This window comes from Protomyctophum parallelum (genome assembly GCF_964188405.1).
Source record: "Protomyctophum parallelum genome assembly, chromosome: 4".
NCBI lineage: Eukaryota > Metazoa > Chordata > Actinopteri > Myctophiformes > Myctophidae > Protomyctophum > Protomyctophum parallelum.
The window spans coordinates 44,931,227-44,959,137 of NC_139700.1; the positions used below are offsets into that span (position 1 = coordinate 44,931,227).

The 27,911-nt window shown below is 43.9% G+C and overlaps 1 protein-coding gene across 2 annotated transcripts in view; it reads right to left on the bottom strand.

Moving 5' to 3' along the window:
- Positions 1 to 2,036: 2,036 nt before the first annotated feature.
- The window catches only part of cd82b (CD82 molecule b), a 35,803-nt gene continuing 9,928 nt past the window's right edge, over positions 2,037 to 27,911 (bottom strand). For both annotated transcript variants that reach the window (XM_083763154.1, XM_083763155.1), the window contains exons 3-9: positions 25,758 to 25,830; positions 12,050 to 12,174; positions 9,260 to 9,334; positions 5,927 to 6,025; positions 4,118 to 4,291; positions 3,849 to 3,932; positions 2,037 to 2,175 (exon numbers count right to left, since the gene is read on the bottom strand). In XM_083763154.1, the coding sequence (XP_083619280.1) occupies positions 2,098 to 2,175; positions 3,849 to 3,932; positions 4,118 to 4,291; positions 5,927 to 6,025; positions 9,260 to 9,334; positions 12,050 to 12,174; positions 25,758 to 25,830 (708 nt within the window). In that variant the 3' untranslated portion in view covers positions 2,037 to 2,097. The remainder of the gene's footprint in view (positions 2,176 to 3,848; positions 3,933 to 4,117; positions 4,292 to 5,926; positions 6,026 to 9,259; positions 9,335 to 12,049; positions 12,175 to 25,757; positions 25,831 to 27,911) is intronic.

Below are 27,911 nucleotides of genomic sequence, written 5' to 3' on the forward strand. Positions count from 1 at the left end.
TAAAGCACTGCTGGACATGCCTAAGTGTATGTCAAAACAAAAGAAGACCAGGCTTTGGCTACCAGAGGCTCCATCCAACTCTTTGGAACGCTCTGCCCCTGGAGATCAGGCCCACCGTGTTAAATCCCTCCTGACCGGGCACCCATTTTGGTGTCGGCATCATGTTATGCTTTAGCTATTGAAAAATAGCAGATCTACAAGCTCATATCGCGCCACCGAGTGGCGCGATACGAGCTTGTAGGTCTGCTATTTTTGAAAAATCGAAGAGCGACTGACATTTTTTTAATCTGATCTCAGGTCAGATTCAGAATGGGTTCATCAGGACCAGTGTGTGTCCGGCGGAAACCTCGTATGAATCTGATCTCAGGTCAGAATGGGTTAAAACTCATCGTATAGAAAGGGTCAGCTTAAAAGATGCCTATTCCTCCTGATTTTAAATACACCCGTTTTATACATTATGTGCATTGTGCAGTCAGTGTATTCCTCTACATTGTTTTCATTCATCTGTATTGTTTTTAATCGATGTGTACGTTACTTTGTAAAGTACTTTGTAACAGTTTTGAAAGGTGCTATATAAATACAAGTTTATTATGAATTCCCGTGACAGGTGTGTCCTTTTAACTGGATTGTTGTGGTTGAGCACAAGCTGAAGTGTTATAGGGCCTGCAGGACACTATGACAGGGACTAGCTGACACTTTAGCTTGTCCTCATAAAACAAGCTTAAAATCATTATCATATATTTGTTGGATTATACAAGTTATGTTCACTGCAACAGTTCCAGCCAGGACAGATAATGTAGCCTGGTAGAATCCTATCCATCTGTGTGGGATCCGCACGTAGTAATTCCGACAGAGCATTAGTCTGACATAATGTTGCAGTCACACATAATGAAATGAAATGCAGATTCTTGTGGATTTACTTTATTTTGTAACAATTTACTTTATTCTCACTTTCTTTTACACAAAAAAAGCAAAGAAACAACAACATTGGAACCCTTTTCTTTTCCTCTTACAAAATACAATTGTTTTGTATGTAAAAAACATTTTAGAAACGCAAGTAAAACAAGTAAAAAAAAAAAACCTTCATCTAAATATTTAAGTTATAAAATCTATAGATTAATATCATCTACATATTTAATTTAAATTAATGTGTTCATTTGGCAGCTGAATATTTTTTCCCCCCTCAAATAGACCAAACACAATAATAACAAATATTATCGTTAAAATTCAACTCCTCTCCAACTATTAACTAATACAACAGGGAATGCAAATGAAGTGCTGATGTAACCTCAGCATGCAAATGAAATGCTGAGGACAGACAGACAGACAGACAGACAGACAGACAGACAGAGACAAATGCCTTAAAAACAAACAAAAAGGCTCTTACTTTTTTCAGATTTTGGCAGAAAACAGTGCCAACAGGACGATGTGACAGTGGATTGAAAATAGAACAAACAATAACAACAACATTAACAGAAACAAATGGAATGAATTGAGCAAGAATAAGCAGCGCCACAACGGAAAGAAAGCACCTCCAGCATCCCACACTGCTATCGAAGCACATTAAAGGAATACTTCACCTCATTTGTTTTTGTTCCCGTTGCATTCCTGAGCCAATAATCCAATCCGGCAAAAACAAACAAAAAAGTGAAACAAATAAAAATTAAATAATAATAATAATAAATGTATTTGGGTGAACTATTCTTTTAAGGGCAACAAATCCCTTCACATAGGCTACTGTATATATACATAACAATATAATAAAAGATCAGATACATTTATAAAAAAAAATAGTCAAAATGACAAATAGTCAATGAGAACAAGCAACAAACGGAAGAGGAAAAAAACCTTAAAATTAATTTAATATGCTTCGTCAAAGATAACAGATCTACAAGTTCACAACGCATGGCGTCTGCGCCACGTTTTGTGAGCTTGTAGATTGGCTAGCGATGGAGGCTTCAAGCTACACACACAGATCATGAAGATGATGATGAAACGAGGGATGAGAAGAACAACGTTGTACTCTGACTGGCGTATGTGCGTGCGTGTGTGTGTGTGTGTGTGTGTGTGTGTGTGTGTGTGTGCGCGTGTGTGTGTTCAGTATTTGGGGACCTTGGTGTATTCTTCCAGAACGATGCTCTTACACAGACACATGGACAGGATCATTCCCAGCAGCTGAAAGACACACACACACACACACACACACACACACACACACACACACACACACACACACACACACACAAATGTAATCATTAACCTTGATGGAGTTGAGACTTTAGACTAACCGCAGTTACTGCACTTATGCAGCCAATAAAGAAAATAAGCCAAAAAAGCACTAAGGCTTGGTTACATCAGGTATAAAGTAAAAGGAAAAAAAACGTGACAACCGTATGGAAAAGGGGGCAGAAGAACTGGGAGGCGGAGGCGCGGGTGGTGCGCTGCCCGGAGTCAGTGACGTAGAGTCTGTGGGGGCCGGGGGGGCCAGGGCCCCCATGAGGAATTGGACCTGAATACCGGTATATATATATATTCGCCTCGGTTCGTCCCGTTTGTACCGCACCAGGTCGCGCCACGCCCGTTCGCGCAATTCTCGCCGGCTGCGGTAGGCAGTGCGGGCCCCCATGACGATTATAAAAACATTTCGTCTCTGCCCGGAGTGATGTAGAAACGAGTGATTTGCTACTTCACTGTGTATCGTTACTCTGGTTGGGGTGAAATACAGGGAACACGCACTAGAGGGAGCCAGAGGACTGTGCTCAATTCAATTCAAAGGAGCTTTATTGGCATGAGAAAACGTATGTTAACATTGCCAAAGCAGAAGTGGAACAAGACAATGTATTTATAAATAAATATTGGATATGAATAGGAATTAAATAAAGGTGTAAACAGAGCTGTGTTACATTAACACTTTAGACCATCTTGTGAAACTATAAAACGATTGTGCATTTTCTGTCAGAGATAGTTATACAATATATCGATATAGGAGAGCTTTATACTTTTGATAAACAGTGTACCACACAATGGTTTGAATTCCTTAAGTTGCTTGTATTCCATTTGACATCCTTCTCCTGTCACAGCAGCTCACAAATCTCGCTGCTGTGTTTGCACATTGTTGTACTTCACCCAACAGATATGGGAGTTCTTTGTCATTAGTCATGTTTTCAAACACTCCTTGGGTGATTGTAATCCATGGAAAGTATATGTCTCTGATGTCTTGGTACAGTGGACAGTATATGTCTCTGATGTCTTGGTACAGTGGACATTATATGTCTCTGATGTCTTGGTACAGTGGACAGTATATGTCTCTGATGTCTTGGTACAGTGGGCAGACGGTTAGGAAGTGTAGCTCAGTCTCGTTTTGTGTGCAGTGGGTGCACAGTCTGTCTTCTCTTGGGAGCCAGGTCGGCCTTTCTCAATCGCAAGACTGTGTTCACTGAGTCTATATCGAGTTAATGTTTTCCTTAGTTTTGGGTCAGTTACTGTGCTCAAGTATTCTGCTACTGTGTATTATCCGTTTAGAGCTAAATAGCATTCCATTTTGCACTGGTTTTGAGTAGATGTTTTCCAGTGTGTGAGATACGTAGCTTTCTTTTTGTTTTCTTATGATTTGGTGTAGTCCCGTTTGTTTTCTGTCTGGTGGTCGAGCTTGTGTTAGTCCCAGAACTACTGGGACTCTCTGGCTCTTGTTTATTTACCACCTTAACCCATTGAGACGGAGGCTGATTAGAAAAACGCCTTCTTAATCCTGACCCAAGATACACACGAACACACGCGCACACACACACACACACACACACACACACACACACACACACACACACACACACACACACACGCGCACGTACCTCTATGACAGCTACACTTGCACAGATACCCAGAATAACTCCACAGTTCTCCAACAGCCAGCCTTCCACACTGTGCATACATCCCTGGAGGGGGAGGAGAGAGAGAGAGAGAGAGAGAGAGAGAGAGAGAGTTGTTACAGTTAAGGACTGTGCACACAGAGCATGCCAACTGTAACAATAAGCTATAAACGTCATACAGTTACTGTGTGTGTGTGTGTGTGTGTGTGTGTGTGTGTGTGTGTGTGTGTGTGTGTGTGTGCGTTACCTACCGTGTCATAAACGGGGACGTCCGGTGACAGGTGCTCACACAGGCCGGTCTCCTTCACGTCGGTTCCAGGCAGACTCACGTTTCGACACGAACACGCGTAGAAGATCTGAGAGCTGTTCTTGATGGCGGTGTTCTCTGACCAGTTGCCCGGCCCGGTCCAGCCACAGCACTCCATCTGTTCAGAGCGTTCGTATCGCATCACATTAATACAACGGGTAGTTCCCACCAAGCAATCTGATTGAATAGGCTTTATACATGCTCTAACCGTCTAACGAGTCGTGACAGCACACCAAATAATAATAACCAATAAGACGCCTGTGGGCGAGAAGGGAACTCGGCCTAAAGGGCCATCTGGGTGACGGCAGATGGCTGGGCGAGCACTGGCGCTTTGGCCTGGGGGGGGGGGGGGGGGGTCAGATCAACATATGGAATTAATTCTGTACTGGCCATATATGGAGCGTGTCTTGAGTGTAAAGGGTTTGATGAGGTCAGATCAAAGATATGGAATGTCAGAACAGGTCAGCTCCATATATGGAGATATGATGGCAGTGGGGGGGAAGTGTCTTGAGTGTACAGGGTTTGATGAAGGGCCCAGGTAGGGCTGGGTCTTAATTTCCGGGCTTGTTGAGAAGTCTAGTTTTCGCCGGCTGCCGGGCGCGGCTGCACTAATAACTTTGGGTCGGGACCTTACAGTTTGAATGGACAGGTAGCATTCAAAAGGGAGACGTCGAAGAGGAAGGACGGATGGGGAAGGATCAACATATGGAATGTAAGGGTTTGAGGTCAGATGCAGAGTTGCTGGCCAATATCAGGGACATCAGGGATCTCCTGATGATGTCACGTGATGTCACAAGGCATGACCATATATGGAGGCGTGGGGTGAAGAGTTGGTCTTAGTGCCCTTTATGCTAATGCAGCCCCATCCTTTCAGATGCGGTGGGTGTGTCTTGCTTAATTTCCCCGATTGTAAAACGGCTTGCTCCTTGTCGACCTGCCCCATATGCTGTTGTATACAATATGCCTACTTGATGTTTTGTACTCGTATACAAAGTCTCCGGGAAGGATCGAAAACGTTATTGTTATTCAATAAAAGTCTCCTGGGAGCTGATATATGCAGTGTGCGGACAACCCTTCTTTCTCCTCGCCGAAACATTTCCCTCATAATATATGGGGTCTACAAGCTTCCGTCAGAAGGACATGTGGGATGCAGCCTGTCTCAGCCCAAGGAAGCTCTGAGAAGGAAGGGAAGTGGTCACGTGACTGGGATGAAAGTGTCATGGCGCAGCCCAGTCACGTGACCACTTCACTTCCTTCTCAGAGCTTCCTTGTCTCAGCCTGGGAATCAGTGGTAGTTGTGTCATTATTATTATTCTTTTAATATTTTTTTATCCCACAATTTTGTAACCCATTTTTCACCCCCGTGTCAATTATCTAATGTGATCCTGGGCTCTACACACCCTCCACCAACCTAGTACCCATATATTGGGGACATGGGGAGAGCAACGGACTTGAACTCACGCTTCCTTCATGCCCGAGTGTCAAAGTTGCTCCTTGGTTTCCCTGGTTGGATGTAGCGCGTGGAAAGGAACACGTTATTCCAACCAGTTCCTTTCCCCTCCATCAGGTGCCCCGGCTGGCCAGGGTGGGGCAGTTTAGAGACCAGGATTGTGTCATTATTATGGACGGAGATGATGATGATTATGCAAAGGGATAATCATGTATGACGCGGCGGTAGTTGTTGAGAAATCCTGCCCTGAGGCGTAAGCCGGGGTGTGTCATCATCACAGAAGGGGGTTATTTCTACACTCACCTTTCTCTGGATGTAGTCCCATGTGTGTTCAGTGGTTCTGTTGACGCCAGTGTAGTTCACCAGCATGTCCTTTATGATGTTGGACATCTCGTGTTTTAACTGTAACACACACACACACACACACACACACACACACACACACACAGCTTTATTACAGATTCTATGAATGCTTTTTTCTTTTTTAAACCATGACCCTAAATCTGCATTTACACCAGTGTAAATCAGGCATGAATCTATCTCTAATCCCTAAACAGAACTACCGTACTAAATGCCTAATCCTAAACCTGACCCTAATCTGAATCATTTTTTCTTCTTCTAATTGTAAACCTCTAAACATATATTTACTATATATACACACTATATATTTTTTCAGCCATAAAACAACCTTTTCTCTTGTTGTGAGGACAATGCAGTGTTGTTTTTGGCAGCAATGTTTTCCTTTAGTTTTAGTCACATTTTAGTCACCAGGAATGTCTTAGTGTTAGTCTAGTTTTAGTCGACTAAATATCATACGATTGTAGTCGACTAAATCTACGGCTGATTTAGTCGACAAAAATGTATTTTGGCGGGCCTTGATGCCGTCGTAACGACTGATTTTACACTTGCTGAAAACGAGTCTGCGACGCGTTGTGAGCTTGTAGATCTGCTATTTCCAGCATGCAACCAAGTGTAAAATGACTCAGATTCCCGGTTTGCAACTGAGGTTTGTTTTACAGGCAGAAAACCCAACCTGGTCTGAAACGCACATGTTGCACAACTACTGTGTGTGTGTGTGTGTGTGTGTGCGCGCGCACGTGTGCGTAGCTTAGTAACAGAAGCCTCGCCCTGATCTGGGAAAGGGCACCACCCTGTCCTGTGGTTAACCTTAGCAGCGCACACACACACACACACACACACACACACACACACACACACACACACACACACACACACACACACACACACACACACACACACACACACACGCACACACACGTTTGCATTACTATACTTGAGGTCATAAAAAAAGAAAATGGTGGCAATTTTAACCATGAGCCTAAAGCTGAAAGGTAGCATATTATCTCTACAAGGCACTATGAGGCATAACTCTGATCTCGAATGACCTCAACCTAACTACTAAATGCCTAATCCAAAACATAACCCCAACCTTTCCCTCATTGTAAACGTATCTCAAAAAGTATTTTGAAACCATAAACCAACCATTCTACTATAGTTGTAAGGGACATTTAGGCGTCGAAAGTATGTTCACACACACACACACACACACACACACACACACACACACACACACACACACTGACACACACAGTCACACAGTCACACACACACCAGCAGGTGTACGTTCTATGTGCTGCAGTGTGCTCCTTTGACCAGTAGGTGGTGGCGTTTCACCACAGAATGATTTGTGCCAGCGTCTCAGACAAATGAATGGCTTGATTATGCAGAATTGTCCAATTGAAAATCGTATAATAAGAGCATGGCAGTGCTGCCCCCCTTTTCATGACAAAAACAGGCCCCGGGAAGAGAATTCCCCATTCATTCTTTCCTATAGACTTTTCAAAAAGTATTTATTTAAAGACATCTAAGCCTCGGACAAAGCCAACTCTTGTTGTGACAAATCATGACAACAAACACAATGCTTTGGGCCGTTGTACCCTGCCCTTTTGTTCTTCTTTCGAATTATTTGATTCATGTTATGCTTTAGCTATTGAAAAATAGCAGACCTACAAGCTCGTAGCGCGCCACCGAGTGGCGCGCTACGAGCTTGTAGGTCTGCTATTTTTGAAAAATGGAAGAACGACTGACATTTTTAGAATCTGATCTCAGGTCAGAATGGGTTAATCAGACCAGTGTGTGTGTCCAGTGGAAACCTCGTATGAATCTGATCTCAGGTCAGAATAGGTTAAATATATACTATTTTAAACGTCTATGGGAAAAAAGATGAATGGGAAGTTATCGCCCGGGTCTGTCGCCGCGGGGGCGGGACTGCAACGCTCTATTGGATGGTAATAAGTATTGCATTAATGTGCTGTTAAAAAAGTGGGACTGGTTTGATTGACTTCATGTTTAACCTATAATAATACAACACGTATTTATGACTGAAATTGGCAACCCACTGTGAGAAATGGGGAGACCGCTGTGAACAAACACGCTATGGATGGAAATGATGATTACTATCACAATATGGATGCAGTGTTGATTTCATTGACTGAAACTATGGCGAAAAATGTCCGACTACCTTTTTTCACTGACAAAAACTAAGCTATATGATGAGTAAAACTAAGACTAAATATATTGACAATTTCGTCAACAAATAAAAACTAGACTAAAATGTCAAGAAGGGGACTAGTGGACAATCCCGTCAAAGTAAAAGACTAGTCATTTTAAACTTGGTTGCATGCTGAAAATAGCCGATCTACAAGCTCACAACGCGTTGCAGCGTAAAATCAGTCATTACGACGGCATCATGGCCTGCCAAAGTACATTTTAGTCGACTGAATCAACTGTAGATTTAGTTGACTAAAATCTCATGATATTTAGTCGACTAAAACTACACTAACACTAAAACATTCCGGGTGACTAAAACAAAATGCAAACTATTCAAAAGACTATGACTAAAAACTAAAATCTAAATTTGCTGCCAAAAACAACACTGTATGGATGGCAATGATTACTAACACAATATGGAGCTTTCACCGTTTTTTAGGGGGGGAAAGTAAGCAAATGTACTTAGTTACTTTACACCACTGGTTACATCTAATGTCTTTCCTGTTCACTTAATTTGATTGGCTCCACAGCAGATACCTTATTTCATTGGCTCGCCAGCACACATGAAGGTGTCAAATGTGCTAGTGCTGAGCCAATCAAACAAAGCCACATGGGGAAACGGAACAGGAAATGAGTATCACACCTTCTAGAGAAATGGGACTACAGGTCTACACAGACCGCACACACACACACGCGCACACGCGCACACGCACACACACACACACACACACACACACACACACACACACACACACACACACACACACACACACACACACACACACACACACACACACACACACACACACACACACACACACACACACACACACACACACACACACACAGTGAGAGCAGATCCTGATCAGAGACATGTGTCTCTAATGTTAGTTCCTCCGGAGAGGTTCTAAAGGCCACTTGTTTCCTGTCTCACTTTCCACACACACACACACACACACACACACACACACGCACACACACACACACCTGTTAACGAGCGGAGGAAGATGGTAACAGCTGTGTGACAGACAGACAGACAGACATACAGACAGACAGGCGACTCACCCTGTCTCTCTGGAAGTAAACCATGACTCCGGCGGTGACCTGAGCGATGAGGATGAGCAGCAGACACGTGAAATACTGTGAAGAATACATACAATAAACGTGAGGTTTTCAATATTCAACGGAGCAACAGAGCAAGACACCAGTTTTGCTGCTTAAAATGACATACCGGTAATGACAATGTGTAACTCTGAGAGTGTACAAATGGAACCAAATGGACCCTTACAGGTCTGTAACTCTGAGAGTGTAACACATGGAACCAAATGGACCCTTACAGGTCTGTAACTCTTACAGTGTACAAGTGGAACCAAATGGACCCTTACAGGTCTGTAACTCTGACAGTGTACAAGTGGAACCAAATGGACCCTTACAGGTCTGTAACTCTGAGAGTGTAACACATGGAACCAAATGGACCCTTACAGGTCTGTAACTCTTACAGTGTACAAGTGGAACCAAATGGACCCTTACAGGTCTGTAACTCTGACAGTGTACAAGTGGAACCAAATGGACCCTTACAGGTCTGTAACTCTGACAGTGTACAAGTGGAACCAAATGGACCCTTACAGGTCTGTAACTCTGACAGTGTACAAGTGGAACCAAATGGACCCTTACAGGTCTGTAACTCTGACAGTGTACAAGTGGAACCACAACCTGACCCTCTGCCACAGTGGCGTTTACACTTTAAATGGACCAGTCAACAAAGAACCAAACTAAATCATTAGTGCAGGAACGCCCGCTAAACATGTAGGAGTTTACACTGTGCGTGTGTGTGTGTGTGTCTGTGTGTGTCTGTGGCAGTAGGTCACAGTCATTAGGGGTAAGTAGGTCAGAGTGGTTCTTCTGTGAACCCTTTAGTAGCAGAGGATTGGAATCCGTCGCACGCACACACACACACACACACACACACACACACACACTAGGGATGCGCCGATCCGATACTCGTATCGGAGATCGGCGCCGATCCAGGCTAAAATTCTAGATCGGGAATCGGTGGCAATGGGCCGATCCATTATCCGATCCAGTCAGATGCCGCTCCGTTCTCCCGTTGGAACTTGAGACATGCTCCTTCCCGTGCGCACACACAGTCAAACAGCCCCCTCGCTCCCTCAGCCCTCTCCCTCCTGATCCTCGAGGGAGAGGAGGGGCTCGGGCTGCGCTCAGTCACTGTGCACTACACTAGTATGTCTCGTTCTGTCACTTCTGTCCCGGGTGTCCCCCCGCTGTGTTCTTAACTTTTTTAGCAGGTCGCTCGTATTTCTTTATGTAAGATAAAGAATCCGATGAACACGGAGAGCCAAAGAGGACAGTTGCCAAAGCCTCCATTCAATTACATCCTACTTGTTGTTGCTGTTCCTCATGTTAGCGATAGCTGCTAAAGCTATCAACAGTAGCCTACCTACACAACATTGCTAGGCTAGCAAGCTAACGTTGCAGCAAAGGGATCGTTGGTGTGTGTGTGTGTGTGTGTGTGTGTGTGTGTGTGTGTGTGTGTGTGTGCGTGCGTGCGTGCGGGGATTCCGAATATTAAAATAATAATAGTAGTTTGAGTATGCTGGCCCACAGTAGCTACAGAATGTGCGTAGGGAGAGGGAACATATGGGGCTAATGCTGGCAATGATGCATTGAATAATATCTGAATAGAACATTAACTAGAGTTATAAAAGGAATAGAAACCAAAATGATGTGGTTGACTATCGTCAGAAATAAATTAAATTGTGGTTGTGCTTTACAACTTTCCTTTTATGTGTAGGCCTAGCTGGTTTATAATCCATAGTTACTATGTATAATAATAATAATAATAATAATATACATAGTAACTATGGATTATAAACCTAAAATAATAATTATTATAATAATTATAGGCATAATATTATTATGCATAGTAACTATGGATTATAAACCAAAAATAATAATTATAGGCATAATAATAATAAAACCCCCTAGTGGCCAAAGACGTAATCTGCGTATTAAATCAATAAAAACTATGAAAGTGCATAATACTGCACAGCTTTTATTTGTACTTAGAATGTTAAACCCTCAGAAATCGCCGTGGTTGACCAATATTATTAATCCACGTGTTAATAATATATTATATTATTATATATAATATAATATATATAATAATGTATTAAATACATTACATTATACATTAGACATAGGGTATCGGATCGGTACTCTGGATCGGCAGATACTGGACCCCCATGTATCGGAATCGGTATCGAAAGCCAAAAAGCCGGATCGGTGCATCCCTAACACACACACACACACACACACACACACACACACACACACACACACACACACACACACACACACACACACACACACACACACAGTCTCCTAACAAAGAGCACCCAGGCTGCTGGGAGGATATTATGCAAATTAATTCGCATTAAACTGGTCCTGGTGCAAAATGACGAAACCGGACTGACAGAATGCAGTTCAAACAAATACACACACGTCACACAATAACAACGGTTATGATTGGTCAATACACACACGTCACACAATAACAACGGTTATGATTGGTCAATACACACACGTCACACAATAACAACGGTTATGATTGGTCAATACACACACGTCACACAATAACAACGGTTATGATTGGTCAAGGCAACGTCATCTCGTCCATCTCAACTGACGGGAAAACGTGGGCGAAAACAAAACAAAAAACTGAGGTTGTGGGTTTAAACCACCGCTGTGCTTTCGTCTTCGTCCAGCATCTATATATATACAAACACAATGTGTGTGTGTGTGTGTGTGTGTGTGTGTGTGTGTGCGTGCGCTGACCAGGCCCAGAAGACAGCGGATCTCGTAGATGGCTCCGATGCATCCGAAGAATCCCATGGCCATGGAGAGAGACCCCACTGCGATGAGGATGTAGGACGCTACCTTCAACGTGTTGGAGGACTCCTCTGCACACACACACACACACACACACACACACACACACACACACACACACACACACACACACACACACACACACACACACACACACACACACACACACACACACACACACACACACACACACACACACACACACACACACACACACAGGATGAGGTCAACATTAGACACCACTAGTTGCTAGTTGTGTACCTTTTTTTATCCCACAATTTTGTAACCCATTATTCACCCAGTGCCAGTTGTCTGAACTGTAATTACCCAAGCCCCCCAGTTGGACATGGTGCGTGGAGGGAACACGTTCCAAATAGTTAATTTCCCCTACGTAATTTTTTTTTTGCATTTTTTTTAGGGTACCTACCCTCACAAAAAAGAATCACACCTGTGTGAAGTGAGGGGCGCTAATATATTAAAGTCTAACTCATGTTGATTAGGTGCCAACACACACTACTCTTTATTGTTAATGGCATTTAATGTTTGTGTTAGGGACAAGATGACGTGAATCTTCCCTTCATTGTCGTTTTTTGGCGTTTTTAAAACAAACATTGAACTAAAAAAACAAACATTAAACCTGTATATAGGAGGGGCTAGCGCCCCTCAAAAACATACAAACAAACTCAACTCAGAAAGGCCCTTTCACCAACCCCACCCAGGGTATGGGGCCGAGGAGAGAGCACGCCCCCCCCCCCCCCCCCCCCCCCCCCCCCAACTGCTCTCGATGAGCAGGTTGGTGCCTTGCATGGTTCCCGCCGTCATCAGTGTGTGAATGTGTGTGAATGGGTGAACGTGAAATGACATTGTTTACAATGCTTTGCAGAAAAGCGCCTTATAAATACGGTCCATTTCCCAAGATAAAAGCCGACTTGAAAATCTACTACTGTTGTACTACTGTTTTTATAGCTGTTGACTGAACACCTGCGAGCACTGTGACAGATTAAATATGTTTTCTGCTCTTAATTGATGAACTAATTAACCAACTAATTAAAGAAGTGTTCTCAGCTGTGCTCCCATGAACTCAAATTGAAAGTTGTCCTCGCGTTAACTTGGAACAGAGCATTCTTCTTCAAGGTCGTGCCCCGATACTGTGTGTTCTTGGCGTTGGCCCCGGTGACACGATATGATCTCCGTCCTACATTCGTGTTAATCTGCAGCGTAGATTTGATAAGACATGAGAGTCTGTCTATTGGCCTAGTTTCTCCACTTCTCTCTCCACAACCTATTTTCCTACAGCTCAGTGCTTTATATACTAGTGACTTTTCGGTTTTCTCTCTACATCAGTGGTTCACACGGGGTCCGGACGAGACCAGGAGTCCTGGAGGGGGTTCCAGGGGGTCCCCAGCTAAATGGATCGTTAGGAACCAAATGGACCCTTATGGGTCTTGAACTCAGAGAGTGTACAAATGGAACCAAATATTTGGTTCCATTTTGTACACTCTCAGAGTTAAATTAACATTGATTTTACAATATAAATCGGGGGTCCCAGAGATAGAAATGGGGGTCCGTAGACTAATGCATGTCAAACTGGGGGGGGGGGGGGGGTCCATGAAATTAAACGGGTTGAGAATCAGTGCTAGAGCCGTAAAGATCTTCTCTTATGGGGGGTCTCTGGCATATTATCTGTTCAAATGGGGCGGTCTGCGGGCTAATTAGTGTCAATTTGCAGGTCCTTGACATGAAAGAGTTTGGGAAGCACTGCTCTACATTAGATATCTTCAATGAAAATACCAACAACAGTGCCAGGAGGAGGCAAGAAGAAGCCCCAGGGTTTATACCGTACGAGACCTCTACCTAAAGCCAGAATGGGGTCTATGAAGCGCACCATGCTGTCTAGCCCATTTTGGGGCGGGAGCCCATTTTGGTGTCAGCATCATGTCGTGCTTTAGCTATTGAAAAATAGCAGATCTACAAGCTCATAGCGCGCCACCGAGTGGCGCACTACGAGCTTGTAGGTCTGCTATTTTTGAAAAATCAAAGAACGACTGACATTTTTTTTAAATCTGATCTCAGGTCAGAATGGGTTAATCAGACCAGTGTGTGTCCAGTGGAAACCTCGTATGAATCAGAATGGGCTAGAGCCATATGGTTGTATGGAACTAGGGCTGTGAATCTTTGGGTGTCCCACCATTCGATTCGATTCCGAGTCTTGGGGGTCACGATTCGATTCAAAATCGATTCAACTCGATTCTCAATCCAAAAACGTTTTTTTAATTTTTTATTCAAAAGCATTTTCTTTCTCCAGAATCAAAACGATTCTCTATTCAAAATGATCCTCGATTGAATACATAGGATTTCATCACAATCTACTCCAGCCAACTGAAGTGACTATGATTTTTGGGGAAATTATGAATCGATTTTGAATCGTTCATAACGGGAATCGCGATTCTAATTCGAATCGAGTTTTTGACACCCCTACATACTGTACATGGAACACACTGGAACACACTGCCAGATCTGATTGCTGAGAGAAAACAAAATCAACTTTCAAAAGACAATTGAACAACAATCTAGAAACGCAATGGTTGTAGGGATGTACCGATGAGACATTTTGGCCAACATCGATATCCGATATAATTAATTGCCGTTATGACCGGTAACCGATGTCGATACGATCTCCTTCTGTTTTGAATAAAATCACACCCGTGTGAAGTGAGGGGCGCTCTTATCAACGTACTATCATCATGACGTAAAAAAGACACCATGGGCTATATCTTGCGCCACCCCTTAACCCTAAACTTTTTTCTTTTTTTTTTACTATTTAAAGGTATATTCAGTGATTTCACTTAATTCAAATATCACTTATTTTTTTGTTTTGTTGTGATACTCCTCTCTACTATAGAGTGTGCTGACCATATAAGGAGTTCCTCCCTGTCCCCAGTTAACCCCTGGGGGTTTTTGACTCTCTATCCTGATTGGACGAAAGGCTGGGTCCCAGCCAAAAACGAAACCTAAGGTTTTTTTGAGTGAAATCACTGAATATACCTTTAAAAAAAGCCTTTTAAAACAGTAAAAAAATGGCATATTAGTTTCGGGATAAGGGATAGGGGTGGCGCAAGATGGAGCCCTGTGTCTATTTGCTCAGACACTATGACGTACAATTCTCCATTCATTCATCAAGTCAAGGGAATTTAATGTTTGTGTATAGGACAAAGTTTGTGCACACACACACACACACACACACACACACACACACACACCAAAAGCTGGATATATAGGAGGGGCTAGCTGACAATAACAATTAGCCAACATAGTTGAAAATATGCGTATCTGTATCTGTATTATATATTTAAGTGGTTAACCATTAGGACCACAGCATCTATGTTTTGGTGGTTTAACGCGTCACCTTAAATAAGTAGTATTGTACACCAAATACATGATGTGACACTGATAAGTAACACACCAAGTACACACAGTGTTGTAGGCCCTTACAATAGACCAGAAATATGATTGTCATGCGTAGAAACATTCCATGATCTTCTATGAACATTTCAGAGGTTTTCCCCCGCGCGCGCACACACACACACACACACACACACACACACACACACACACACACACACACACACACACACACACACACACACACACACACACACACACACACACACACACACACACACACACACACACACACACACACACACACACAGTTGAGAGGCCCAAGCAGAGGGGCAGATTAATGTCTCTCTGTGGAGAGATTTGGATGTTTTGAGAGGAGACAGCTAGCCCGAGATAGAGTAGATATAGCCTGCGAGGGGTCCGCTGATAATTTCGACATCCCGCTATTCCAACCGCTATGTTAGTGAGAGGTTAAGGATTAGGGATATAGGGTTGGTTTACTTATAATGGGCCAGTGGGAATTATGACATGGCTGCACGCCTGAGATAAGAGCACATATTATATCCTGAGTCCTTGTGTGATATATCTGAGGCCTGGGGGGGGAGCTCCATATATGAAGACATCATCCACAGACCTCCCCACAGCCAGGGGTGGACTGGCCATAGGACGCACCGGGCATATATCCCCGGTGGGCCGCGAGAGTAGGGGGCCGCTCAAGTTATGATACAAAATTAAAAAAGTTTTTTGTGACAGGCCAATAGGCAGCAGGCCACCAGGAAAGGTCCGGGCGTGCTGCCATTCTGCCAGTGCCATCATGATAATTTCACTGTACCTGGCTGTATCAGTGAGTGACAAATAAACCCTCTTCTATCTTGAATCCTTTTGCCAGCATCATTCTTGTGAGAGCAACAAAGGGTTGTGTAGTTGTCTGTTGGTTTGTATCATTTATGTTGTTCTGTAAAAGTGGTGGTATTATAGGGCTTGTTTGTTAGCGGTTAGTATACCGCCCCCTCGATGGCGGTATAGTTTCTGCTATCTGCGCGCTGTTTGTGGTGGGCTGGTTTAGGCCAAATTTGCACGAAAATGACCTGGCCGAATTTTTCCCATTCCAGCCCTGCCCACAGGCTAGAGCAGGGGTCGAGACCCAAAAGAGTCCATGGGACCCAACAGTGTTGATTTCGTCAACTATAAGACAAAGACGACTGAGACGCAAAATGTCCGTCGACTACCTTTTTCCACTGACAAAAACAAAAAAAAACTAAGCTTTGGTGACTAAATCCAAGACTAAATATATTGACAATTATGTCAACAAATAAAAACTAGACTAAAATGTTAGGAAGAGACTATAGTGGATAAGAGATCCAGTACAAGTCATTTTACAGTCGGTTGCATGCTGAAAATAGCCGATCTACAAGCTCACAAGCTTGTAGATCGGCTATTTTTTTTTAATCTAGTCGGCTAAAATCTTGTGATATTTAGTCGACTGAAACTAGACACCAACACCAAAGAATTCCGGGTGCCTACATTTGTGACTAAAACTAAACTCAAGAGACTACGACTAAAACTAAAATCAAAATAAATTTGCTGCCAAAAACAACACTGGGCTACAGAGTACAGAGCTCACAGCTCACAGTTATAAAGGACTTTGATTCAGGAGCTGTACGTGTCCCGCAGAAAGTGCTTCATGAGATATCATCGTGTCCATAGCGCTCACAGATAGCGTTTATTCACACACGCAACGTTGAACACTGTGTTCTTTGCACAAACGCCGCGGCTGAAACAATGTAATGGACTTCCCATGGCTGTGGTGACGAGACTCACCGCCAGGTGCAGGTCGTCAGTGACCGGGTCATCAGACACAGCCGTGCAGGAGGGTCAAACGAGCAGCCAAAAGTTTAACCCATTAAGACCCCTGAGGATCTGCTTCTAAAAATGTCTTCTACTTTTCTGAAAAGCGTATGTTTCTATATCAGTGGTTAGGGCCACGGACCCCAAATAGGCTATATATGTGGAATATATATACACCCTCAAAATATATTGTTTCAGGGACCAGTAGTAGTAGTAGAAGCAACTAGTAGTTTATAAAAGCACACTTAACCAATGTGTTCAGAAATAGCGATAATTATTTGAGACACAGATATTTCGGTGCGTAGCCCGGCGTGGTCAAATCCACCATTCTTGTTTAGGCCTAAAGACCATTGGAATTGCATTACGGAACCTCCGTTTTTGTTTTTTCTAAAGCAACACTATGAAAGTATTGTAGTGTCTGGGACTGCAAAAACAGCAGCAGCAACATAAGAGATAAAAACTGGAAGCTCAAATGGGACTTTTTCCTTGTTCCCCAGCCACGAAAAGGAACCATAGACATATACGGGTATTTCAGAGCGCCAACGGTTTTTATACCGAGCTAACACGCTTGGCGCGAGTCCGTCCAAATAGTCAACTGACGTTCAAAAATAAAAAAGTTTAATGAAACTATACAAAAACTAGGAATTTTCACCAAAAACCCTGATCTTTGACGACTTCTACACCGGTTCCCATTCGTTGCAACTGACTGTTTAGCCCTATTTCAAAATGGCGCCGACCCCGTCCTGAATGAAACACATGCGTGACTGAGTGACACATGTGTAGTCAGAATAACCAAAAATCCAGTCTTCAACGTCACAACTTGTAGCTACGTTTAGGCGTGACACTGTAGTATGATAAATAGGGCATTCATTTACACACAAAACAAATAATAAAATAAAAATGAATGTTGAAATATGGAGATACAAGGTTCCTGCCCAACAGCATTGACACATCATCTCTGTCGGAATATGTCCAAAACTGTACTGGATTCCAAAAAAAAAACTAAGCTGAGCTAAACTAAACAAAAAACAGCAAAAAAATAATAATCTCAACCTTGTAGAATGTTGAGATATAAGAGGTTAATGCCCGACAGTAACAATAATATACATGCAGACAGACACTGTGTGAACATTACGGCTTCACCAGCAAGCACATAAAGTCTATTTCAAGAGGTCACTGTGTATACATACACACACCCATGTACATGTGGACACACGCACGCACACACACACACACACACACACACACACACACACACACACACACACACACACACACACACACACACACACACACACACACACACACACACACACACACACACACACACACACACACACACACACACACACACACACACACACACACACACACACAGAGGGCTGGGTCTCTATAGGTTACAGGCGGTACTGTACAGGCGGTACTGTACAGGCGGTGCGGTCCTTTTGAAGATAATTGAAAAGTCTGGAGCGTGTATTTGGTGCCCCACCTCTTTTAAGTAGAGAGCATGCATGCCGTTAGTGCTCTGTCCATGGGGCTGGTTCTCAAACCTTTTCTGGGACTCGAGGAGTACGCGGGACACCCCTATAAATAACCTTTTCATCCACGGTTGGCACCCCTGCATTTTACTTTATATATATAGCACCTTATATTTATGTCACATTACGGTACGGGAATACCGTGAATCCTTCCCCCTAAGATACGGCGGGTATGTCACAGGAGAAACTTACATTAGGACAGGTTGAAAATAACTTCAACCTTTAACCACTCGAACACCAGCCTTCAGCGGGGGAACATTCGACGGAAATAGGCGAATCTAACAAGCTCGCAACTTTGTGAACTTTGTAGATCGGCTATTTTACGGTGAAGAGATTTGGTGTAGAACGCACAAAGATATAGTGCAACTCGGGTCTGTTATATTAACCCATTTAGGACTGAGACCAGATTCTACAAATGTCTTGTAAATCATTACAGTTTTCTGAAAAACTCTATATGTTTCTATGTCAGTGGTTGTCAAACTATTTCATGTCAAGGACCACAAAAACTATATGTAATTGGCCACCGACCCCCATCTGAAAACATGTTATTCCAGGGGAACCCCCCAGAAGCAAAGATTTAAGTTTAAAACATTTACTCCGAAAGAATATATATATTCAAAAAGGTGCTCCACATTCTCACCATTTTTTCAAAAATAGCAGATCTACAAACTACGAGTTTGTAAATATAACACTAGCCCTGGACTTGTGTCTTGGCACCCACTCTGGATCATCTAAGGCCTCATACACACGTATCAAACGCATGTTCTGTGTTCCGTCTGTGTTTGATGGCCGCCTTGATGGCTGTGTTCTGCCCATCAAACACAAATGTATGGTCAAACCAATGTGACTCCCATTGGAATTGCATTGTGGCGGCCATTAAAACACAGCCAGAACACATATTGCACAACACAGCACCGACAGAATGCTGGATTCTCATTGGTCAATCACTGAATTCATCGCTTTTTTTCCAATAATGACCGCTGAACAGCTGAACTCAATAACCGACCGCTGTCTAATCAAAGACTCAGAGCATCTACTGGCACAAATCAATACATTTTTGCTAGCAGAACAGAGTTGTGAATCAATATATAAAAGAATCAGACCCGTGTGAACTGAGTGGTGCAACTCCCCTCCCCCCTCCTCTCTCTCTCATTAGCAGGCAACAGTGCAGCACTATCTCTCTCTCTCTCTCTCTCTGTTTCTGGCACAACAGCGCCCCTACTGGTACTCATTAAAGTCACATAGTCACACACATACATAGTCACATAGGTTAACACGGACATTGCTGTTCCTTGGAGTGGTTGCACCACTCAAAAAGTGTCAAAAGGCGATCTCACGACGAGAACCCAAGTAGGTAAAGGCGCCAAAAAGCTGCTTCCCCGTATTTTTTTGTTGCCATTTTCTTAGGCAAAGCGAGCAGGCCAGCAGTGGAAGACCTTAGGGGGCGGTTTGGGACATATTTAGGCAGGCAGTCATGTAGGTAGGCAGGTGCGAGTCTTTAGTTATTTATTTGTCTTTAGTTCAATGTTTGTTTTGTAAACACCATTGACAATGAAGGGACAATGTACGTCATCATGTTCCTCATTGCGTCATATTGTCTCTTTATTGTTAATGGCGTTTAATGTTTGTGTTGGCACCGTCTAACATGAGTTAGCCTTTAATATATTTAGCACCCCTCACAGCCCTAGACTTAGTCTGTCCCTTGTGAATGTATAGCCATGAATACACCTGCTCTATATCGCAAAACACTAACGCTTAAATAACAGATAACTACAAGCCCACAATATGTTGCAACGTGATGTACGCTTGTACATCTGCTGGTTAAAAATAGAGATTTGGGGGGAGACAGACAGAGAGAGAGAGAGAGATGAAGGGACCATGTACAGACCCCTGGGTGGACCCCAGGGGTTAAGTGGTTACACGTCAAACAAGAACAGTTCCCCGACTGTCCGGCGAGCGTGCGTGCGTGTGCGTGTGCACACACGTAGTAGGGTTTTGGGTCCACTGGGACTGCCTCCAAAACAGAGAGAGTGAGTGTGTGTGTGTTTTGTTTCCATGGAAAGTTCCATGGAGAGGGGCAGGATTGAAAATATCTGTGTGGCCCTTTAAGAGACCGACTGTTTGCTATTACAAATCCTACTTTAAACACGCGTGCACGCACGCACACATGCACGCACACGCGCACGTCGCACACACACAAAGTATAGTGTGGACATAATACTTTTAGGAACATAGCAGAAAATAAATGTCGATCTACAAGCTCACACTTGAGAATCTTGTATAGAGCGGCTATTTTACTGCATAGCTACCACATAATAAGGAAAACTCTACCCCCTAAACTTAACCTCAAAATACCTAATCCTATCCCCACAAACTGAATCTTGTTTCCGATTGTAAAAGGATCTATAAAATGATGTATTTCAACCATAAAACGGACACTTCTCTTGGGAGGAGGACCAGGGAAATGGGGAGGGATTTGGTCCTCACAAGTATAGTAATACAAGTGCACGCACGCACACAAAAATTACAAATTATATACACACGCGTGACGGTTAACATTACAACCACGACGTTGAGTCCATCTCATCGTAAACACTTTAGATAGCAGATCTGCATGCTTGTTATGGCGCGTCGAGAGCCTGTCTTACATCTGCTGTTTTCTGCCATCAATCGTACGGTAAAGTATAAGGGACTTACACACTTAAAGGTTGGTCTTCTAAACACAGAGCCAGTGCTGGAAAGTGACTAAGTACTTTTACTTAAGTACTGTACTTAAGTACAATTTTGAGCTATTTGTACTTTCACTTCTAACTCCACTACATCTCAGAGCCAACATTTGTACTTTTACTCCACTACAATTATTTGAAAACTTTAGTTACTATAGTTACTTTGGCGATTTTAATTTTGATTAGAAAACATACATTAATAGCCACTTCAACCCTATTATTTCAGCCATTTGAAACTACCCGATCTACAAGATCTTGCAGATCGGCTATTTTCAATAGATTTTGTACATCATTTTGAACTTGTGAAATGGGACATTCTGCAATATGAGTACTTTTACTTTTAGTACCTTAAGTACATTTTGTTGCCGATACTTTTGTTTTGTCAAGCACATTTTCAATTCCGTACTTTTACTTGTAACAAAGTGGTTCTAAATGGCAGTATTGGTACTTTTACTTAAGTAAAACAACCGAGTACTTTAGTAATGTGGAGAGACGGCACTCTGCAAATGTCCTTTTTGTCTCTCTGACATGTTTTTTCCTCCCTCACACAGACCTCCACTAACCTTCAAATGGTTCTCGAGGGAGAGGCTTTTTTCGCAGAGCCTGGGTGTCGACGGTCGCTGAGGGGGGCGCTTGTTTTACAGGTTAGGTTATTTGTGAGGTTAGGGTTAGGTTTAGGCATATCGTTTTTGAGGTTATATAACCGCCCGGGCCTACTAGTAGTAGTAGCTGGCGCTGTAATACAAGCGTCCCATCAGCGCCCATCGAAACCCAGGTTCTGCAAAAAAGGTGGGTCCAGTTCCCGAGCCATGTGGCCCATAAGTCAGAGGTCATAGGTCGGGAGACCATCTCCTGTTTCAGTCATTTTACACTTGGTTTGCAACGCGTCACGCTGCAACGTGTTGTGAGCTTGTAGATCAGCTATTTTCAGCAAGTGTAAAATCTGTCATTACGACGGCATCAAGGCCCGCCAAAATACATCGTAGTCGACTAAATCAACTGTAGATTTAAAATAAATAAATCGCATGATTTAGTCGACTAAAACTAGACTAACGCTAAGACATTCCATCCATGATGACTAAAACTAATTGAAGTTTCAGTCCAAAGACTATGACTAAACTGAAATAGAAATTTGCTGCCAAAAACAACAGTGCGATGTACCACTTTTACTTCCCGACACCTACCCATACCCATGACCCTGCCTATCGGTCGATACTGAGTCTAGGACAGTAGGGTCTCGAAGTGGGGTCCAGGAACAACCTGGGTCCCTTGAGGAGGGGGTTCCTTCCACATGGACCCTTTCAGGTCTGTAACTCTGAGAGTATACAAATAGAACCAAATGGACCCTTACAGGTTTCTACACTCTGTACAAAACTCTGTACCAAACTGAAGCATTCAAAATGGCACAGTAATTGATTACTGTAAATTAAATATCATAAACTATATGGTATCATACTGAACGATACCAGAATTTTTAGGCAGTATAGCAGCTTTTCCCGATACTGGTATCGGAAACAACTCTATGTACAATTACACCCCCTGGACATGAAACTACTGTAAATTCACAGGGACTCCCCCAGTCCAACCCTTGATGCTGCCGAGTGCCAAGTAGGACGGCAGTGGGTCCCATTTTAGAGTCTTTGGTATGACCTGGCGCGAGGAATGGATCACCAGACCTCCCGGTCTCAGTGCGACGGACGCTCTATAACCACTAAGGTCACGGAGCAAACCTCCAGGTTCAAGGACAGTGCCAGGGCCATACGGTGAACATTTGTCACAATGATAAAAGTGACATTTGTCACATGATAAGGACTGGGTGAAACTGCGAACAGGGCGGATCTGTCAGGAACAGGGAGTTTTGTGTGTGTGTGGGATGTGTGCACGCGTGTGTGTGTGTGTGTGAGTGTGCGTGTGTGTGTGTGTGTGTGTGTGTGTGTGTGTAGGGAGGAGGAAGCAGACCTTACTGAAGAATAAAAAAGAAAACATAGCTCACCCCTAAACGGCCCCAGCTATCAAACACAATGTAACGGTATTAAGAAACCGTGAAAACATTTTAGATTTTCTTTTAGCTCTAAAGCCTAACCACACGAAAGGGTCAGGTGGGGGCAACATGGTTTTTTTAACCCATTCTGGGCGGGAACCCTTTTTGGTGTTATAGCATTATGTTATGTTGAGCTATTGAAAAATAGCAGATCTACAAGCTCATAGCGCGCCACCGAGTGGCGCGCTACGAGCTTGTAGGTCTGCTATTTTTGAAAAATCGTGAAAATGCGGCACAAATCTTTAAATATACATTCTTTCAGGTCTAAATGGGTTAAAAACAGTTATGTCGCGCACGCACGCACGGTACTCAGAGGGACAGTGCCCAGTGCTCACATATACCTGTCCCACTACTTCATCCACCAGGCACAACACCCGAGGCACCACGATCTGGTAATAAAAAGACGATCTGGTACTACCAAAATGTAGCACAAACATGGGGAAGAAATATCTACTACTACGCTGCCGCCCGCCATCATGTGGAATGCCCTGACACGGTGACAGTGACACCGTCCATTAAAGCAGTGGTTGCCTAACATTTTAGCCTGTGGCCCAGAAGAGAAATGGGATGTCTCCCAACAGTAACCGGAAGGCTTGCCCCCCATTTTTTTTTTTGTGGACCGCTCACCCCCAGTGGTTCTTGTAAAGACTATATTTAGCAGGCCCAGACGGTTTAGGCTCAAGCATCTGGGCCTACAAGCATCTGGGCCTACAAGCATCTGGGCCTACAAGCATCTGGGCCTACAAGCATCTGGGCCTACAAGCCTCTGGGCCTACAAGCATCTGGGCCTACAAGCATCTGGGCCTACAAGCATCTGGGCCTACAAGCATCTGGGCCTACAAGCATCTGGGCCTACAAGCATCTGGGCCTACAAGCATCTGGGCCTACAAGCATCTGGGCCTACAAGCATCTGGGCCTACAAGCATCTGGGCCTACAAGCATCTGGGCCTACAAGCCTCTGGGCCTACAAGCATCTGGGCCTACAAGCATCTGGGCCTACAAGCATCTGGGCCTACAAGCATCTGGGCCTACAAGCATCTGGGCTTACAAGCTCACAACGCGTCGCGTTGTGAGCTTGTAGATCGGCTATTTTCACTAAGCGTAAAATCAGCCATTACGACGACGTCAACGCCCGGCAAAATACATTTTAGTCGACTAAATCAACTGGAGATGTAGTCGACTGAAATCGCATGGCATTTAGTCGGCTAAAACTAGACCGACACTAAAACATTCCGGGTGACTAAAATGTGACTAAAACTAAATGAAGTTTCATTCCAAAGACTATGACTAAAACTAAAATGTGCTGCCAAAAACAACACTGAGATGTACGATCCCGTCGTTCACCGGACCGTGTGCGTTTATGTTTTTAGATATCTGCAGGGACACCGGGGGGGGGGGGGGGACCCCCGGGGGTTCAGAATGGACCACTACAGCTCTGAGAGTGTACAAACAGAACCAAATGGACCCTTACCAGTGGACAGTACATCAACTGTAGTTTATAATAGAAACCCATGCTTGACTTCCAACAGTGGATCGGGTTCCTCAGAAACCGAGCAGAATTGTTCTGTATTGTTCTGAAATCATCAGCTTTGTTGAATCAGGCCTCAAGGAAGGAAGACTGACACACACACACACACACACACACACCCCCTTTCCACATTCTTGGGAATGAGTGGGAACGTCTGAAAATGTGTGTGTGTGTGTGTGTGTGTGTGTGTGTGTGTGTGTGTGTGTGTGTGTGTGTGTGTGTGTGTGTGTGTGTGTGTGTGTGTTTGTGTGCGCGCGCACGCGTGCGTGCGTGTGTGTTTTGGTTTGCAGTGAAACATGCCTCTAGTAGTTTTAATTTTAATGGTTTCCTTCCCGTGGGAACCAGGCCAGATAACGTGTGTACACGCACACACACACACACACACACACGCACATACTCACACGCACGCACGCACATACACACACAAACACACAAGTTGTACTGACAGCTCAAAATGGTTGAGCATTTGCCAACATTGCAGAATCAGTGTTGCACGTGGCAGTGTGTGTGTGTGTGTGTGTGTGTGTGTGTGTGTGTGTGTGTGTGCGCGTGTGTGTGTTATATAACTTACGTAGCACAGCGATGAAGCTCTGGTTGTCAAGGAGAACCCACAGTCCAAACCCCATGATCAATGCTCCAAAGATCTGTGTGCAGACACACACACACACACACACACACACACACACACACACACACACACACACACACACACACACACACACACACACACACACACACACACACACACAATATGCGTATTAGTCTTCTCCAGATTTATAGACAAACTGCCTACGATAGCTGAGGACAGAACAGAATTTAGCAAACCTTTTTTTGCTTCAGTCCACGGAGCACAAGTTTCTGAACGGCCGTGGCCCAGACTCACCAAATTAAGGTCCAAAATACGTTCCACCAAAGGCTATTAAATATTACATGTGTTTGGATGTAACAAGTGCCCACGACGTGCACACACACACACACACACACACACACACACACACACACACACACACACACACACACACACACACACACACACACACAGTGTCAGTCTGTCTGGCTGCATGTCAGTCTGTCCCGCCGGCGTAAGTAACCCCTCTGTCAGAACTCATTAGAATCAGGCTATAAAGATCACAAGCTCTATAATGAAGAGCTGCATGTAAGAGATGTGTGCGTGTCTGTGTGTGTGTGTGTGTGTGTGTGTGTGTGTACGGGGGGGGGGGGGGCGGGTGCAGCACTAATTAGAGCTCTGATTAAGATCTGCTGGCTGTCATTAACACTCTACTTCCTGTCAAACACCCCAGGCCACCTCACACACACACAACACACACACACACACACACACACACACACATGCACACGCACACACACACAGATGTTGACATCAAAAGGTTCACAACCGTAGGGGGAGGGGTGGACCGGACACCCCCCCCCCCCCCCCCCCCCCTGCAGTGTGAGTGCTGGCAGAACATACATGACTTCAAGCCCTATGCCCTATACGGAGAGAGATCTGCAAGACCTATGGAGAGATCTAAAAGCCCTATGGAGAGATCTGCAAGATCATCTTTATTGTCACATCACATTATAGGAGGTTTGTGAGAGAGAGAGGGAGGGAGGGAGGGAGGGAGGGAGGGAGGGAGGGAGATATTTGCAGTCACGTCAACCGATCAGGGTATAGGGAGAGAAAATATTTTCTGGTCAAAACCGGCAAATTATTACCGGACTATCACAGCCTCCGATAGCATCAGAAAACTGATTTAGAGGGCATTTTTTAGAACGGGGCTATAGTTTTGTCAGAGGTTTGCATTCACACTTCGGTAGACTCGATGCGAACGGGCGGAGAATCGAAGTTGCATAATTTTTGCATATTTAAAGGTTTTACCTGGCGGAACGTTCCGTCAGAAGGAATCCAACACATTATCAATGTGTTCAATTCATAAACTATACAGTGAAATATATGGTGTTAAAAAATATAGTTCGAGTAATAGTCAGCACTTAATAGGGCCCAAAAAGTTACGTGGCTGCAGTCTGTCATCGGGGATTGTGTGTGTGTGTGTGAACAGTGTGTGTGTGTGTGCATGCACACACACACACTGTTCTTTTGGTTCAGAGTGCGGATTCACAACGGAGACAGGAGCGCAAAATGAATTATCCGACGTTAATCCTCATTCGACCACGTCCATCCACGGTAACATCACATCTTTGCGCTGCATAAGATATGCCCTCTCCGTCTCCAACTGCCTTCACGCCTCATGTTTCACTTCCTTTATTCGATGCGATTGATTGCATTCACACCTGCAGTGAACCGAAGTCAGGTGTGTGCTTTGAGGCGAAGCAAAACCCCCGTTCTTTTTTATGCGATTGTTTGATCCGAGTCAGACTTCGAATGAGCCAAACGAAGCGCACGGGATTCGATTTAATCGCAGTAAAGCATTCTGGTGTGAATGCGACCTAAGTGTACAGTATATGTATAATATGCCTATATATACACCTGCTGATACGACGATGATGCCCTTATGTCTATAACGAGTCATAACCTCATAAACTATTTATGTGGATATCTTTTCCTTCCACCAACTCTCTCTTCTTCTTCTCCTTTATGGAATTCACAAAAAGGATGCAGCTGCACACAGTCACCCAATTAACAAAAAAAAAAGAAAGAAAAACATATGATGTGACAATAGAGATGATTCTAGAGATGACAGACAGACAGACAGACAGACAGACA